Genomic DNA, 15,399 nt, shown 5'->3' on the forward strand with positions numbered 1-15,399 from the left:
ACGAACGAGACAAATAGAGTAAGTATTGACCCTTCATTAAAATGATAGTGTTTTGATTAATGGATCCTTAAATTTGTTTTTAATGTTTTTTAATTTATCAATTATTCGTAGTCATGCATTTGGCACATCATTAACTTACATGTCACTTTAATCCAACGTGGCACAATGTATGCAGCTGATGTGTCAAGTTAACAGAGATGTCAATAGTTAACATACCAATAGTAATAATAGGGACAAATCCAAAACTTTTTAAGTATCAAGGAACAAAAGCAAAGAAAAAATTTATCAAAGATAAAAAACAAAAGTCGTGTATATATATCAAAGATTACTAACATATTTTAGTCTAATTTCAATTATGTGATGGTCAATTCAATTAAGGAAGAACCTACAACAACAAAGGAGGGAAAGAAGTAAGTTACCATGTGACCTCTTTTTAAATATTTTAAATTTTTTAATTAAAATATTATAAACCGGTTGGTTGAATTATATCGATGATTAAGATTTAGTGTAAGCCTTTAGACTTACATTTCATTATCTCATCATTATCATTAAGCCATGTCAATAGTCAATCGTTAGCTATGGATGATTAATAGATGAAAAAATCAAAATTGTCTAATTTTTTAAAAGGCTTAAATACTTTTGGTGTCCTTGTAATTTAACGATTTTTTATTTTTTATCCTTGTGCAAATAATATTTTTTTTTGTTTTTCATTGTTAAATCAATTTTGAGAGTGTTTTAACAATAAAAAAGTTATCTAATCAGGTTAAAGGACAAAAAAACAAAACAAATATAATTTTCAAGGACTAAAATCAATTTTTTTTACAAGAAAAAAAACACTAAATTGTAATTACTAAAAAGATACTAGTATTTAAACCTTTAATAAATGGAAATTACACCAACAGCAAACTACAATTTTTTTTAAAATAAAAATAAAGGGGTCAATAAATATCATTATTTTTGTGTTGAGATTCCGTCACTCTACTCCTACACAGGCTACGCTGGCCAAGTGAAGAGAGTGTGTGGATAATAATGTTGATAACGGTTAGGGAAGCTTCTTCTTGTTCTTCTTCTCCCCTCAGCTTCTGGCTTAATCGTTTCAACGCAAAACCCTCCAAAACACTCAAAACAACATCCATTTGCCAAGCTAGTTTCTCTGTCCAAAGAAGACCCACTCATTCATGGAATACTCGCCATCTCTCTACCAGGTTTTTATTTATATTTATCTTGATTCCAATTGTTTCACTCTTCTTTAAAACAAATTGAATGGAAAAGGGAACTCTTCAAAAGACCCACTTAAACAATATGTGCTCCTTTTTAGATTGAATTTAGTAATTATCTGTGTTTGGTTCAGGAGTACTAATTGCTTTGACTATTAACAAGATGAACGAAACTTATCCCTTGATCTTTAGTGCGGTAACTTATGTTAACTTCCCTCTCCACTGAATGAATTTATAGATATTTGCTGTTATTTCTTAGAGCAAAGAGTGTAGTGCTTGTTACTGTGGTCAGTGATCAATTGCTATGAAACATGGACTTTGACACGGACACTGACACTTTGACATGGTTAATGTCTAAAATATAGGACACAGGGACAGCAATACACACACAGACAGAGAGATACTAATTTAATGAAGTATGAGTAGCATATCACAAAATATCTAAATGATGGTAAATTCATCTTTTTAAACCAACCTTCTATGTTTTTTCAAGTGTATTAGTTGTGTAAATAAGACAACTTAAGTGTTCAAGCCAACACAAAAGTAATTTTTGAATCAAACCTCTAATAAGAAGTGTCTCGGTGTGTCGGTAGCGGAAAAGTTTCCGACACGGTGACAATTCGAACAAGAGAGGCATCCGTGCTTCATAGATCAATTGTCTCTACTCAATTTTAGAGAGAAAATTGCAACCATTTAATTTTCTTCCCTTTTGTTGTTGGTTGTAATTATTTTGTGCCACACTTGCTGTTTCAAACTTTGCAGCAGTGAGCTAGCAAATTTTGATCCCTTGGGTATTAACTCAGATTTATCTTCTGGTCTGAATTCTACCTGGAAAAATCTGGTGTGCTCAATTACACAAACATTTGAGAGTACTTCAAGTGCAGAAAAGGGAAAACCTAACTCTTCTCAAGGGGTAGCAGGTATCATTCTTCTCTTTATTTATCTTATGGAGCCTGAAATTATGAGTTTTGTATCTCCTAGCAATAGAGGATTGTTCAACTGATTATTGTATTTTGGTGTTGGCAGCTGCAATAGAGGATAGTTCAATAGATTTTGGTGACTTTTTTAAGGGCCCACTGCCAGGGAAGTTTCTCAAGCTTTTAGGGTTTCTTGCCTTGTCAAGGCTTGGAGTGTACATACCCCTAGGTGGAGTTAATAGGGAGGCTTTTGTTGGAAATTTGGATCAGAACAGTCTATTAAGCACTTTGGACTCGTTTTCTGGTGGTGGTATTGGTAGACTTGGGGTATGCTCCCTTGGCATTGTTCCCTTCATCAATGCACAGATTGTTTTCCAGCTTCTTGCACAAGTATATCCCAAATTGCAAGATCTTCAAAAGAGAGAAGGTGAGGCTGGAAGAAAGAAAGTTCTGCAGTACACTCGATATGCTTCAGTTGGATTTGCCATTGTGCAGGTCAGCAATTTGTGAACTTTTGTTTGGGATAATTTTTTGAAAAAAAAAAAAGATTTATTTTGTTTACTAACTTTATGCAAAATGAAGGAGATTCTTGCCTGAAAATTCATGCTGTTTAATTCACTATGCAGTCTTCATATTACTAATTGAGTTTTCTCCTTTCTATTTTTCTGTTTGTTCTTTTTCGCTACAGGCAATTGGCCAAGTTCTTTTCCTACGTCCCTATGTCAATGACTTTTCTACAGAGTGGGTTATTTCTTCTGTTATCTTATTGACTCTTGGCTCTGTGTTTACAATGTACATCGGAGAACGAATTACAGACCTAAAACTTGGGAATGGCACCTCTCTTTTGATATTCACAAACATTATCTCGTACTTGCCAGCTTCTTTTGGTAGGACAATTGCTCAAGCATTTAATGATGCAAACTACATTGGACTTGGTACCATTGTTTTGTCCTTCTTTTTGTTGGTAGTTGGTATTGTTTATGTTCAGGTAAATCTCATTCTTATTGTTAAACAAAGATGTATTTGAACTAGCAAAGAGATGTTGATCTCCAACAATGGCTTTCAGGAAGCAGAGAGAAAAATCCCGCTTAACTATGCTTCTAGATTCACCAGCAGAAGCACTGGTCTTGAAAAGTCCGCTTACCTACCCTTTAAGGTCCTCACTCCATTTCACTAACTTCCTAGTTTTATCTTCTATGTTACTGTGTCATCTCATCCTTCTAATCATGTCACGTATTTGATTATTTATGAAATTTATCACATTAAACCTCAAAATTTGAGAATGTAGATCTTCTATTTTGTCAGGTAAATAGTTCTGGAGTAATGCCTATCATATTTTCTACATCATCATTAGCTCTTCCTGGTACTTTAGCGCGCTTCACTGGTTTAACTGCACTAAAGAAGGCTGCAGTGGCGTTAAATCCAGGAGGTACTTGGTTGTTTTTGCACTGGATTTATATTAAGACTATTTTTTCCTGAAATGTCAGGTTCTGACATTCCATGAAAGTCGTGTATTTCACAAATATACAATGCATACACGTAGGCTTTGTTGTTGCTGTACATTGTTGAAATAAAATTCTATTACGCTTTATTGTCATTAAAGTTTTGTTTCTTTATACATTGATGCTTTTTACATCGGATATTTGTTGTAGGTTCTTTCTACCTTCCATTTAACATACTTTTGATAGCCTTCTTCAACTACTATTACACTTTCCTACAACTGGACCCTGATGATGTGAGTGAACAATTGAAACGTCAAGGTGCTTCAATTCCACTTGTCAGACCAGGCAGAACTACAGCTACATTTATCAAAACAGTAATTCCGTCCTTTTCTAGTTTTGCACTTTGCTATCTTCTTCTGATTATATACTGTCTTTTCTCTTAAAAATATACTCCCTCCAGTCTTTATATAAGAAACAAATGACTAGTACATCAAGATCAATAAAAGTAGTTAACACTTAAGCTAGTTAATTTAATTAATATTGTCATAAATTTAAATGTTATTCCTAAAATACCCATTTAGAACTAAATAGTGACTAGTGAGTAGTGATTATATTTAATGACACCTCACATAATTCAAGGAATAATTTTTTCCACCAATGAGTGTGGCTTGTATTGTTATTAGGTTAATAAATGCATCTACTTACATGCGTTGTGAGTAAGTGTGTCATTTTAATATATTTCATAATAAAATTATGGGTATAAAAGAAAATTAACAATGATATATTTGAAGGTGAGTCTATGTTTCTTATAATTAGGACAAAAAAATAGACCTATTTGTTTCTTATACAAAGGACTGAAGGGAGCATTATACATGTGCTATACTAGTATATGCCATTAGCTTTGTAGTTTGTGATAGTTAGATTAAAGTTCAAAATTGTACGGCTTGTGATATCCCTCCTTGTGAATGGAATTTAATTTTAGATTTATTTTGAAAATTCAATGAACATTCTATCTTTGAACTTAAAAAAAAAGTCAACCATTGGTTTTCTCTCTTGGTGCAGGTTCTTAGTAGAATATCAGTTCTGGGTTCAACATTTTTGGCTATCTTGGCTGCTGGTCCAGCAGTTGTTGAACAGATCACTCACTTGACCGCATTCCGGGGATTTGCAGGAACATCTATTCTTATTCTTGTTGGTTGTGCAACAGACACAGCAAGAAAAGTTCAAGCTGAGATTATATCCCAGAAATACAAGAACATAGAGTTCTATGATTTTGATAAATACTAACCGTTAAAGGAATGGTGGTTTACAAAACCTGAATTACGCAGCTTCTACATAATTCTCCAAAAGAGGAAATGTTGGAATGTAAGCCAATAGTCTCCAGCGTGTACAACAGTGTACCATTACATTAGTATCGGCTTGTAAATAATGCTGTATATAGCAGCGATTTGCTTTTATTTGTAGTTGAAGAGATTATTCTGAAAATGCATCCAGTTTGCGTAGTATCTGGATATCAATCAAAGGAAATGGATACAGAGAACTGGGCCTCAGGCATTACAATGATGTTTTAAGCATTTTCCCTCGTTAAATATTCTAAATATTTGTCTTTGTAGTAATTAAAGTTGTTCTTATCATATTTTACTTATCTCTTAACCGAAAGAAAGTGTTTCTAAAAAAATTTCTTAATTTTATTTTTTTAATTTATCATTTTTAATATCTTTATTTTTAACTACATTTTAATATTTTTTAAAGTCATGAATAATTAACGATAATATTATATTAAAAATATTTACTATAAATCTAAAATATAATTTATGTTTAAAAGTATTTATTTATTAAAAATTATAATTATAATTTGTATATTTAGGATTAATTACTATAATTTATTTATATAAAATAAATATTTATTTGTGCAATACAAAAGCTAAAATACTAGTTTATAAGTAAACTCCTTATAATAGCACACGGTCATAAGGTAGTTGGAAAGCACTTCATCAAGTAGACCATTGAAGGTCCACCTTTTAATACAAGGAAAACTGTGAGAACAAAAGACGGGCAACTACACTCTTCAGAACTCGAATGCCAAGTCGAATTTTAAGGGCTATGAGCAGCATTAATAATGCAACAAAAACACCAATTCTCACATTGCCCCCTTTTATGTTAGGATCAAGGTTTTAAAAATTTGATAGGTGATTGGACTGATTACACTTATTTAAGGTTTAATAGTTCAATCTTAATCTTAGGTAACTCATAATTGAATCGGTAATAATAAATTAATATTTTTATTTTTAATATAATTTATTTAATAGCTTTAAATAAAAATAATATACTACTTGTAATTCTATAACCATAAAAATTGAACTTTCTCTAGAAATATCATTACTTATACCATGTAACAACCAAAACTACACATAAAATTAAATCATACATCATAATATTAAGCTTTAACAACATAAAATAATATAAATGTAGAAAATAAAGTTGAGATTGGATGCATCTTATAATATCATATAATATAATATATAATATTTAACTATTTTTGGTACAATTTTTTTTTATGGTACAGATATAATATTTAACTCCAATAATATAAAGTAAAAAATATAATAGTAGGTATAAAAATTTAACTTGTTATGGTACAGATATAATATTTAACTAATAATATAAAAGTAAAAAATATAATAGTACGTATAGAAACTTAGCTTATTGTTTTGGAAGTTGTTGCTAGTTAGCCAATATGTCACGTTAACAGTGCATCCAATTGAAAGAGAAGGAGCAAACACAAGTCCCATGATTCAAATTGCAAACATTTTTTTAAACCAGTCAAAACATTGAACCACCGGTTTTATTCGGTTTTAGACCGATTTCCCAGTTTTTTAAACGGTTTGGTTACTGACCGGTTTGAAGGGTCATCCGTATCAGATGACACCGATTCCGGGTTCAACCGGCCGCCCCAGTCTGGTTTTGAAAAGCATGGTTAGGACTATCTAATAGGGATTGATTGATACTTTGCAGAATAGTAATGAACTAACTCATGAAAATTGCAATAAATATTTGTCAGAGTATACACAACTGAAGCAACACAACCCACCACCATTCCCTGGGCATGACCTTATATTTCTCCCTTTGTATCTTACTCATTAAAATACATCAACAACCCCACCAGCAAGGGTCATATGGCAGAGGGTTACGCAGGATGGACCTGCAGAATCATTATCCATACTGAAATAGAATGTAGGTTCCCACCGAACAAGTGTAACTAATCATCATCAGCTTCAGTGGAAAAGTCAGGTTCTTCAGGCTTCTGTAACTGGGGCATGTCATCTTTAATCTTTAGAGCTCCTCTTCTTGTGTTAGCAGCAAATCTCGAAGCAAGAATTGTAGCCCCAAGGTTTAATTTAGCCCGAGTTGAATTTGAACCAGCAGCATAGTCCTCATGTTCTCTCTCACTAGCTACTGTTTCATCTAAAGGAATAGATTCCCTCAAACTGAGATCTTTCATAGTCATCCTTTTCTTATATCGGCGCCAAGCAGCCTGTATAAAGCAGGCTGCCCAAGTCCTCCAATGGTGGGAATAAAATCGAAAAGTGTGCTGCAGCTTCTTACTGTGAAGGCGCCTAAATTGATTAGCAACAAACTTGAGGTCTTCAGCCCGTAGAGCAAAAGCTTCAACCTCACTTAGGGCTTTAACTGTCCTAGTTGAAGAAGGCAAATTAATAGTTGATTTTGGGAGTAAAGCCCAAGAAAGTAGTTCCTCCCCACAAAAATCTCCAGGTCTCAGTATGATTGAGTTGAAGAAACCACTACGGCCACCATTTGTAGTAGAACTATCCAGTCTACCTCTAATGATAAAAAGCATTTCAGTCACGGGGTCACCCTCACGAACAATGTAGGTTCCTTGAGTGCTCAGAGACGATACCAGCCGCTCACATATTGCATCCAGAAGTTGATCATCCATCTGTGAGAAGAAGGGAACCTGAAACCATAGAAAGGGAATTTGTTAAATACTTACAATAGAGTAAATTTTATACTTACTATCATTTCTATGTTCATTGGCATCAATGGGAATCAATCTTTCAACCCAACCTATACTCATTCAAATCAATTTATCCTACAATAAGAAGCCTTCAGATGCTAATGCAAACTCAGACAGAAGATAATTTGAACTAGAAATGGTACTAAATGCATAAATCTTCAAGACAGTAAGCATTTTGTGAAAACTTACACATCACAGGACTCCTACTAAAGGTAATTATAAAATACCATCCTGTGATAGAATTGGAAGAAACAATCAAACAATGGTCTCTATATTATGCCCCAAATTGTGAATAAGACCATGGGAGGATTTATAGAGAGCTGCCAAACTTTTAAGTGAACCATCATGACCTTATTAAATAAGAAGACTCTTAAACCTAAAAGTGTCAAGCAGAAATCATACTCGTCTAACAAGGTTTAAGCACAAATGGCATTGGATATCACGGCGAAGATCAGCAGGCAATGCACGTAAAATGATTTCCTCATCAACTCCACGCGTAGCAAGCCATTTATATTGAACAAATCGTCTAACACGACTTCTCAAATCTTCAGGGAGTTGGCGATGCCTCATCCACTCCTCTGTGTCTCTTTGCTTAAGCCTCCACTCCTCAAGCCTTATAGTAATTGATTGCAAATATGTCTACGCAAAAGAAACAACCTCAATGCAAAATCAAATTAAGAAGGAAAAAAAAACCCTGAGCACTCTATTAGTATAGTATATTGCTACTTATTCTAATCAAGTCTAACAACTTATTTGGCCTGGTGTTTTGTAGCACATATCTATAGTCATTGTTTAAAAACCAAGATGACAAAAAATCCCAACAAATTAAGAAAATTTTCATTCTTTACTCTATACCTGAACTTTGTAACAAATGAAGTTCTTTAAAATTTGAAATTCTTGACTACTTAGATATTAATTGTACGTAGACTGAAAACAAATTATACATAAATACCTGCATGTTCCCAATCAAATGGGAAAACAATACAAGACCCAAGATGGCAATGACAATAGCAAATGATGTTTCTCCAATAAATGTGCTAGTTTCTAGGTTCTGCCCATAAGAACTGCAACAAAGCCAAAAGGATTAAAAGAATGAACATCAACAAACAATATCATCTATCTCTAATAAATATTACAATTAACACATAACTAACAATTCCCTGCCACATACAATTTCAGTCTATGTATGCTCAGCATATCTTATACTATTCTTATTCTTATCTATTACACATAGGAGCATCTTCCATCCCTTTACCAACTCAATGCATCTTTGATTTTGATTATTTTAGACTCAGAAAATTTCTTTTGAGCAAAAAGGCTTTATAATAGCTACTGTTTTGACACATTTATTTACCTCTATAATTACCTAATTAATGAGATTTTGGTCTTAAATGATTTGTCATGGCACTAATTTAAATTATTAGGCCAAATTTGGCTTTATTATATTTTGACAGCATTTTTACATTGCTCGTGTATTTTGGCCATAACTTACATATCTTTTGATTTTTATGTACTTTATAATTATATATGCTAGGAAAGGTGGGAAAGAAATTTATCACTTTGTGGGAGACAACTTTCACCAATTTGTGTGTTTCAAAAGGAGAAATTTGACCTTAAAGTTAGAACAGAGGTGCTGGATGATGACCATATTGAAGTTTGAAGAAGTCCACTTTGTTTCAGTTGGTTTTGATGATGATATATTGACAAGATTGTAAATTATGCTTAGTATGAACAACGTCATATGTTGCTTGCTTTGTTTAATTGTTTGAATGAACGTGAGTAAAGCATGCATCGTAACTAGTTTGCCTGAAGTGATCTCTAATTGAAGTACCTAAAGTGAAATTGAGTTCAAAAATGAACTAAGAATTAACTCTGGACTGAAAATCATTTTGAAAAATCTTATGTTTTGAAACATGAACAAAATAATTGATTATCCATGGCTTTGTTCTTTTAAAATTTGTGAAGGGACGCAAATAATGGACTATACTTAAGATAATCGATTATTTGACCCTGAACAAAACCAGACCTTTCGCAATTAATCTATTATCAGGTGAAATAATTGACTATATTGATCTTCTTAGTACCCATGTGATATGAAGCACAAAATAATCGATTATCCTTTATGAAAAATCAGTTAGCTCAATTTCCGATCTATATAAACTAAGTTTCAAAACTCTCTTACAATGACACTCATTTTGAAAATAACACTTAGAAATTTGAGAGTTTTTCAGAGCTTAGTGTGTGTGTCATCACCTTGAAGATTCATTACTTGCAACATCAAATTCCGAACTTGAAGAACCAATGGATCTTGCTATGGGGATATGAAAAAGAGATCACAAATGCATTAGGATAAGAACTTGGAGATGATATTATTAGAGGATTGGACATGGACATTTGAAGACATTTGTCCTCTTTTAGTTATTTAAATGTCATTTTAAGAACTTGTGTTTTCTACCCAAACCATAACCTAGGTGTTAAGGCCAGAATGAAGCCACATGCACAGCATCTAAAGTAAGAAGTCTTTCTCTCTAACCATTACAAAGCTAATCTTATCCTAACTCCTAAGTAGATTAATGCAAATAGTTTTAAATTCTAAAACAGTTCAAACTTTATTTTTCCTAAGGAATTTTGTATCATTTACTAATCACCAATTTTTGTAAGAGATGTACCCAGGTGCAGTCCCTTTGTGACTTGAGATGGTATCTTTGTGATACATTCCTAGATCCTAATAAATATGAAGATAATTCTACTATTAGAAATAAGGATAGTTGCAGGCATTAAAATAAGTAGGAGACACAAAGTAAGAACATGTATTTAGGAAGCATAAATTTATCTGTAGAAGAAACAGTGTTGATAAAGGCATAAATGGTACTAATAAACAGTCATATTTTCTTAGTATTTTTGCCCTTTTGAATTGATGATTCAAAATATAAACAATGATATTGGATTTGGAGGTGTATCCCTTTGTTATAGAGCTAGTTGGGCAAAAATGAGCTTCAATGTGGGGGTCTAAATTCCTAAAGGCCAAAGCAATGTGTAGTTTTGCATAATAGGCTTTCGAATTCAAATTGAGATTGATCGATGATTTTCTTGTTTGTGTTTCTAGAGTTTCTTGTAGAAATATCATTTTTACATTTCAGTACTCTATTCAGTGCTTTCATGATTACCAAATAACTAACTTTCACCAATTGAAAGTGGTGGACTGAGCATTGACTGCAGCTGCACATATGCTTATAGTACTAACCAATGGTTGGCCAAAAGATTTTTCACCTTGGTCCCCTAAAAAGCTGTGTCCTCTTCAATGGCTTATTTCTGCATTAATTCATGTGTATTGGATATCAAATCATTTCCTTTTCAGTTTTCTCCGACATTAGTAACTCACTTTGTGAATGCCTTGTAGCAAGTGAGTACATCAAGTCTTGTGGGATATTTGATTATGATTATAATCCACAAGCAAGAGTTTCCAGGAAAGTCTAAATCAATGTAACATAGCATAGTCACAACTGACAACATCACAAAATCTAATACTGAAATTATTGAACATTTGATCAAGGTTTAAGAACAATAACAATAACTAGCTCATAAACTAGGAGGAAAATAACTGCTTCTGTTAGAAACCCAGAAATTGAAAAGAAGGAAAGAACCAATTTATTAACTAAAATAGGAGATAATTTCTCCTCCAAAGGTTTCCCCTTTTACAACAGCCACTGATCTATTTCCACAAGGTTTACTAATCTGAATGCCTCCCCTCTACCTTAGTATCCTCCTATTTATAGATATGATGAACCTGGCCCATAACATCCTTCTAATTAACCTCTTTTGCTAAAAATAAGGATAGATACAAAATAAAAATAGAAAGATAAAGATAGACAAAGACAAAAGGATAAGTAACTTATTCCTATTTTTCTAGATAAAGGTAAATAAAAAGATAGCTAACTAGTTTTTATTTTTCTAGAAAAGGATAAATAAAAGGATAATTAACTTATTCCTATTTTCCAGGATGTCTCCTAACAGCTTCAGTATTCCTAAATTTATTGCAAACCACCCCACTCCTGAACAGTGTGGGGTGGTTTGCAATAAATTTAGTGACTTTTTGTACAACTTTGAAGTGGAACCTGAAATTTTTATGAGGTCCAATATCCACTACACAAACTTTGTAGTTTGACATTAATTTTTCTTGTGAAATTTGATAATTTTTTGGCTAAATTGCAATTTTGGTCCCCTAGTTTTCAAATTCACAATTTTGGTCATCCTGGTTTTTAATTGTAACATTTGCTCTCCCCTAGTTTTATAAATTAGCGATTTTGGTTCATCTATTAGATTATTAACTAATAATTTTGATTAGTAAAGTTATTAAGTTAATTATAAATAAGTTTTTTTCATAATTAATTGTTTTTAATTCACTTATAATTAACCTATTAACTATATTAATCCCAGTTATTAGTTATGGGTCTTGCCTTGACTGCAATTGGCAGTTCCAGGCTATTTACTGAGACCACACTTGTTGAGGAAGAGGAGGGAAAAGGATTATGTGTGGATTATTATATACTGAATTGAAAAATAAGAAAAACAGAATTAAAAAACAGGAACTGATAAGAAAGAAACAATACTCTTCTCTCTTTAAGTATTAGAAAAAAAACAGTATCAAATATAGCAGTATAAATATTCAAAAAATAGAATTGAAAGTACATGTAGAAAACACTGATCATATACATTTAAAAATAGTAATCTATGTATTAGATAAAATAGAATAAGCAACTATTTTTTTTAAAAAAAAAAGGAAAATAAGGAAAGCAAAATAAGTTAATAAAATAATTGAGTCATAATTTGGTAACTATTTGACGACAACATCTTAAACCTGGCGACTATTTGACAACACTGCTCATATGAATATAATTCGATATAGAGTATCTATAATCTCTTTCCTCTCCTTCACCTTAAACCTTATAAATTTTACACTAAAATTGCAGTCAGCATCATCTTCAAAGTTGAAGTAAATCAGAAAGCAAACAAATTGAAGAAAAGATGAATTAATCAATTGCAACATTTATAAAATCAATTTTCAGTACTCATGAAAATGCCAAGTAAAATACCAAGTCATACCTTAATTGTTGCAATCCCCACCATAAACAATAAAGGTATTTCGGGATAAATTTTGAAGAAACAACATGCTTCTTTACTGCGCTTTCAAATATTCCATACTTGAAATTAATATCATCATTACTGGGATCACAGCTGCTAAACACATTTGTACTGTTTGCCCATATCTCATGCAGCTTAATATTTGAAGAACTGCAGTCTAGGTAAAGAAAGCAGTTTTCAGGATTATGTTCCTTTTTGCAAAAGGATTTCCAACATGTAGTGTATCGATCCAAGGATAGAAGATACCATGCTGCCCCTAAAACCTGCAATAACAAAATACAAACATATATTCTTATAGCAGAAAATTAGACTTAACCCAATAAGTTTCCAACTTCAAAGAGTTCAGACAACTGGTGTGTGTGTGTCTGTGTGTGTGAGAGAGAGAGAGAGAGCAACAATTTAAAAAGGGAAACATAAAACCAATCAAAATTGCATACATGGCTAGCTAACATATACAACAGCAAATTATATGCAGCTCCGGCCCAAGCAGTCTTCGTAACCACTCCTGTTGCTTTAATTATTTGAGAGCTTAATGGAAAAATCAAATATAATCTTGGAGCATATTGAAGCAAAACAATCAATGCAAGTGCGTTATTTTTGTGATCAGTTTGAGGGCTTCTTGTTGCTGGTATAATAAACCAAATGACCATCTGAAACAGAAAAAAGTTCAGTCAGCTACTAATATGGCTCACCTGCAAAAAGGCTTCTAAAATTTAAACCAACTAAACTGTTCTGTTTATATAAGTAAAGCATGTAGAAATAGAAAATGATCACATACCGGCCTCAAATTGGACATATCATCTTAGTTTACCATGTTTTAGACTCTTTCCACCAAATTTCATTGTAGAGGTGTGTATGTACGCCTCACTTTAAACAATAAAATAAGAACCTAGATCTTAGCTTGCAAAAGTTCATCAGGTCATAAGCCAAAGCCAGCATTAGTGCAATAATGCTATTACATTTTGTAGGCCACCTAAGAGGTCAAGTGATGGAAGATCAAGTGAGAAGCTTTTTATAGGCAAACATGCTTAGTTGATTCATGACTTCAGTTCTGGATGTTGGTCCAGAATGGATAAGGGACTAACCAGTAACCAATATGGTTAGCTTTATTTATTACATCAATGTAATATAGTGGATAATATTACTATGCACAAAATCAGAAATTTACAATGAATAGAGAAACTTATCCATTTTCCCTAAAGATAATTTTTCAGCTAAATATTTTTCTCAATTAACTTCATCTCCATTTTTATTGCACAAATCAAAATCAACAATGTAAAAGATCAAACAATGCCACACTAGAACAACACACCTGAGGTAGAGGGAGTGTAGCAATAAAATCAATGAAGAAATCAGATCTTATATATCTCCTTGCAATCTTCTTTGGGTCCATCACAAGTTCACCCCTGCCAAACACCCGTGAGCTTGGTGCCACATATGCTGTCCTAAACTTAATTATCAGGTGCAACAGATAAAAAAGGTCAGCAATAGTGCGAAGAAAGGTCACGACAATGCGCAATGTTAGGTCTGTCCTTACACATGAAGACCCTGTATTTTCTATCACACTAGGCAAATAAAAGTACAATGGATCAACAAAAAGAGCCACCAAGCATGAAACTATGAAGACCCGGTTCCATTTCAACACAATCTCGCTACCCGGGTCAAGTATTCTTTTACGCCATGGCTCGTGGTCCTCCGGGAATACCTTCGATCCTCCAATTCTAAATGTTTCAGCAATTCTATTTTTCCCTAATGGTAGCAAATTGCTAGGTTTAAGCCCTGGAGGTTCAGTTGCTCTTGCTCCCCAAAGCGAATCCTTATGCTTTCTGCCATCCGTGTAGAACCTAAAATGCTAAATTCTTAGAAAACACATCAAATTGTTCTCAAATGAAAAGAAATTACAAAAAAGAAAAACGATTATTATTATTGTTCAAGAAACAAAACTTATTCCAACAAGTAAACGAATGAATGTGTTTGAATAGTACCGGGCAAGGACCAAATGAATAAATTAAAATGAAATGAAAAAAAAAAATCTTTGGTTAAAATTCATGCATTATTAAAGGAGTTCGTCGAGGAAGCTTCAAGCACGAAAAAATACCTGACAAGATTGCCCTTTTTCAATTCCATGGGAAAGTGGAAGCTGAAATTGGATCCCTTAAAACCCTAACATGGGGAATCAGAATCAGAGGTCCAACAGAGCGGGCATCTTTCTTTCACTGAAACCGCGAACTCAGACCACAATCGACAATTAGTCAACAATTGTTGACTAGAGCTAGCTTTGGTAAAGTAACGTCTCAATCTTAATAATTCTGAGGCTAAACGTCGACGTTGCACTGCCACTAATGTTGTGTTAGTCCAATAGTTCTAACTCCAACCTGGTGGTGGTGGGCCCATTCCACTGAGTGTTGTTGAAAATACCTAACCTGGTAAAGCACTCCCCGAGTTAGATAAGTGTAATTTTGCCAATGATCATATTGTAATTTTTTAAAATAACTTTTTGGTCTATTTTGCGAAATTTTACTTTTCATTTTTCTAATTTTTTTTACTTTAATCCTTCCCATTTAACAATATTTCGGGTTACATCCTTCCTGTCAGTCTCCATTTAAAAAAACATGATGTTGCTAACAGAGGCCTGCGTGACATTG

The 15,399-nt window shown here is 33.0% G+C and overlaps 2 protein-coding genes across 5 annotated transcripts; one reads left to right on the forward strand and one right to left on the reverse strand.

The window, feature by feature from the left end:
- The first annotated feature begins 966 nt into the window (after positions 1–966).
- Positions 967–5,192, forward strand: LOC114416756 (preprotein translocase subunit SECY, chloroplastic). 2 transcript variants are annotated; one of them, XM_028381744.1, is made up of 8 exons: positions 967–1,205; positions 1,980–2,137; positions 2,244–2,629; positions 2,823–3,122; positions 3,201–3,290; positions 3,440–3,563; positions 3,787–3,950; positions 4,639–5,192. In XM_028381744.1, the coding sequence occupies exons 1-8, from the start codon at positions 1,030–1,032 to the stop codon at positions 4,861–4,863; spliced, it is 1,623 nt and encodes a 540-aa protein (XP_028237545.1). In that variant the 5' UTR covers positions 967–1,029; the 3' UTR covers positions 4,864–5,192. The 2 variants fall into 2 exon arrangements, with proteins under 2 accessions (XP_028237545.1, XP_028237546.1); XM_028381745.1 differs by having other exon boundaries at positions 1,983–2,137.
- A 1,389-nt stretch (positions 5,193–6,581) lies between these two features.
- LOC114416757 (cyclic nucleotide-gated ion channel 17-like) lies at positions 6,582–15,086 on the reverse strand. 3 transcript variants are annotated; one of them, XM_028381747.1, is made up of 8 exons: positions 14,853–15,086; positions 14,292–14,598; positions 14,067–14,204; positions 13,192–13,404; positions 12,716–13,017; positions 8,565–8,676; positions 8,015–8,251; positions 6,582–7,552 (listed from the first exon to the last, which is right to left on the reverse strand). In XM_028381747.1, the coding sequence occupies exons 1-8, from the start codon at positions 14,879–14,881 to the stop codon at positions 6,836–6,838; spliced, it is 2,055 nt and encodes a 684-aa protein (XP_028237548.1). In that variant the 5' UTR covers positions 14,882–15,086; the 3' UTR covers positions 6,582–6,835. The 3 variants fall into 3 exon arrangements, with proteins under 3 accessions (XP_028237548.1, XP_028237547.1, XP_028237549.1); XM_028381746.1 differs by having other exon boundaries at positions 14,067–14,598; positions 14,853–15,085; XM_028381748.1 differs by lacking the exons at positions 14,292–14,598; positions 14,853–15,086 and adding an exon at positions 13,533–13,727 and having other exon boundaries at positions 14,067–14,184.
- Positions 15,087–15,399: the final 313 nt, after the last annotated feature.

The sequence above is a fragment of the Glycine soja genome, chromosome 6 (genome assembly GCF_004193775.1).
Source record: "Glycine soja cultivar W05 chromosome 6, ASM419377v2, whole genome shotgun sequence".
NCBI lineage: Eukaryota > Viridiplantae > Streptophyta > Magnoliopsida > Fabales > Fabaceae > Glycine > Glycine soja.

Excerpts from the sequence above, each read along its gene's own strand:
- LOC114416756 (XM_028381744.1), top strand. The coding sequence starts at position 1,030 with ATGTTGATAACGGTTAGGGAAGCTTCTTCTTGTTCTTCTTCTCCCCTC. Across the intron at positions 3,291-3,439 it reads CCGCTTACCTACCCTTTAAG|GTAAATAGTTCTGGAGTAAT; the intron begins GTCCTCACTCCA and ends CTATTTTGTCAG. Across the intron at positions 3,564-3,786 it reads AGTGGCGTTAAATCCAGGAG|GTTCTTTCTACCTTCCATTT; the intron begins GTACTTGGTTGT and ends TATTTGTTGTAG.
- LOC114416757 (XM_028381746.1), bottom strand. The coding sequence starts at position 14,881 with ATGGAATTGAAAAAGGGCAATCTTGTCAG. Across the intron at positions 13,018-13,191 it reads TGTATATGTTAGCTAGCCAT|GTTTTAGGGGCAGCATGGTA; the intron begins GTATGCAATTTT and ends TTGTTATTGCAG. Across the intron at positions 7,553-8,014 it reads GCTTAAACCTTGTTAGACGA|GTTCCCTTCTTCTCACAGAT; the intron begins GTATGATTTCTG and ends CTATGGTTTCAG.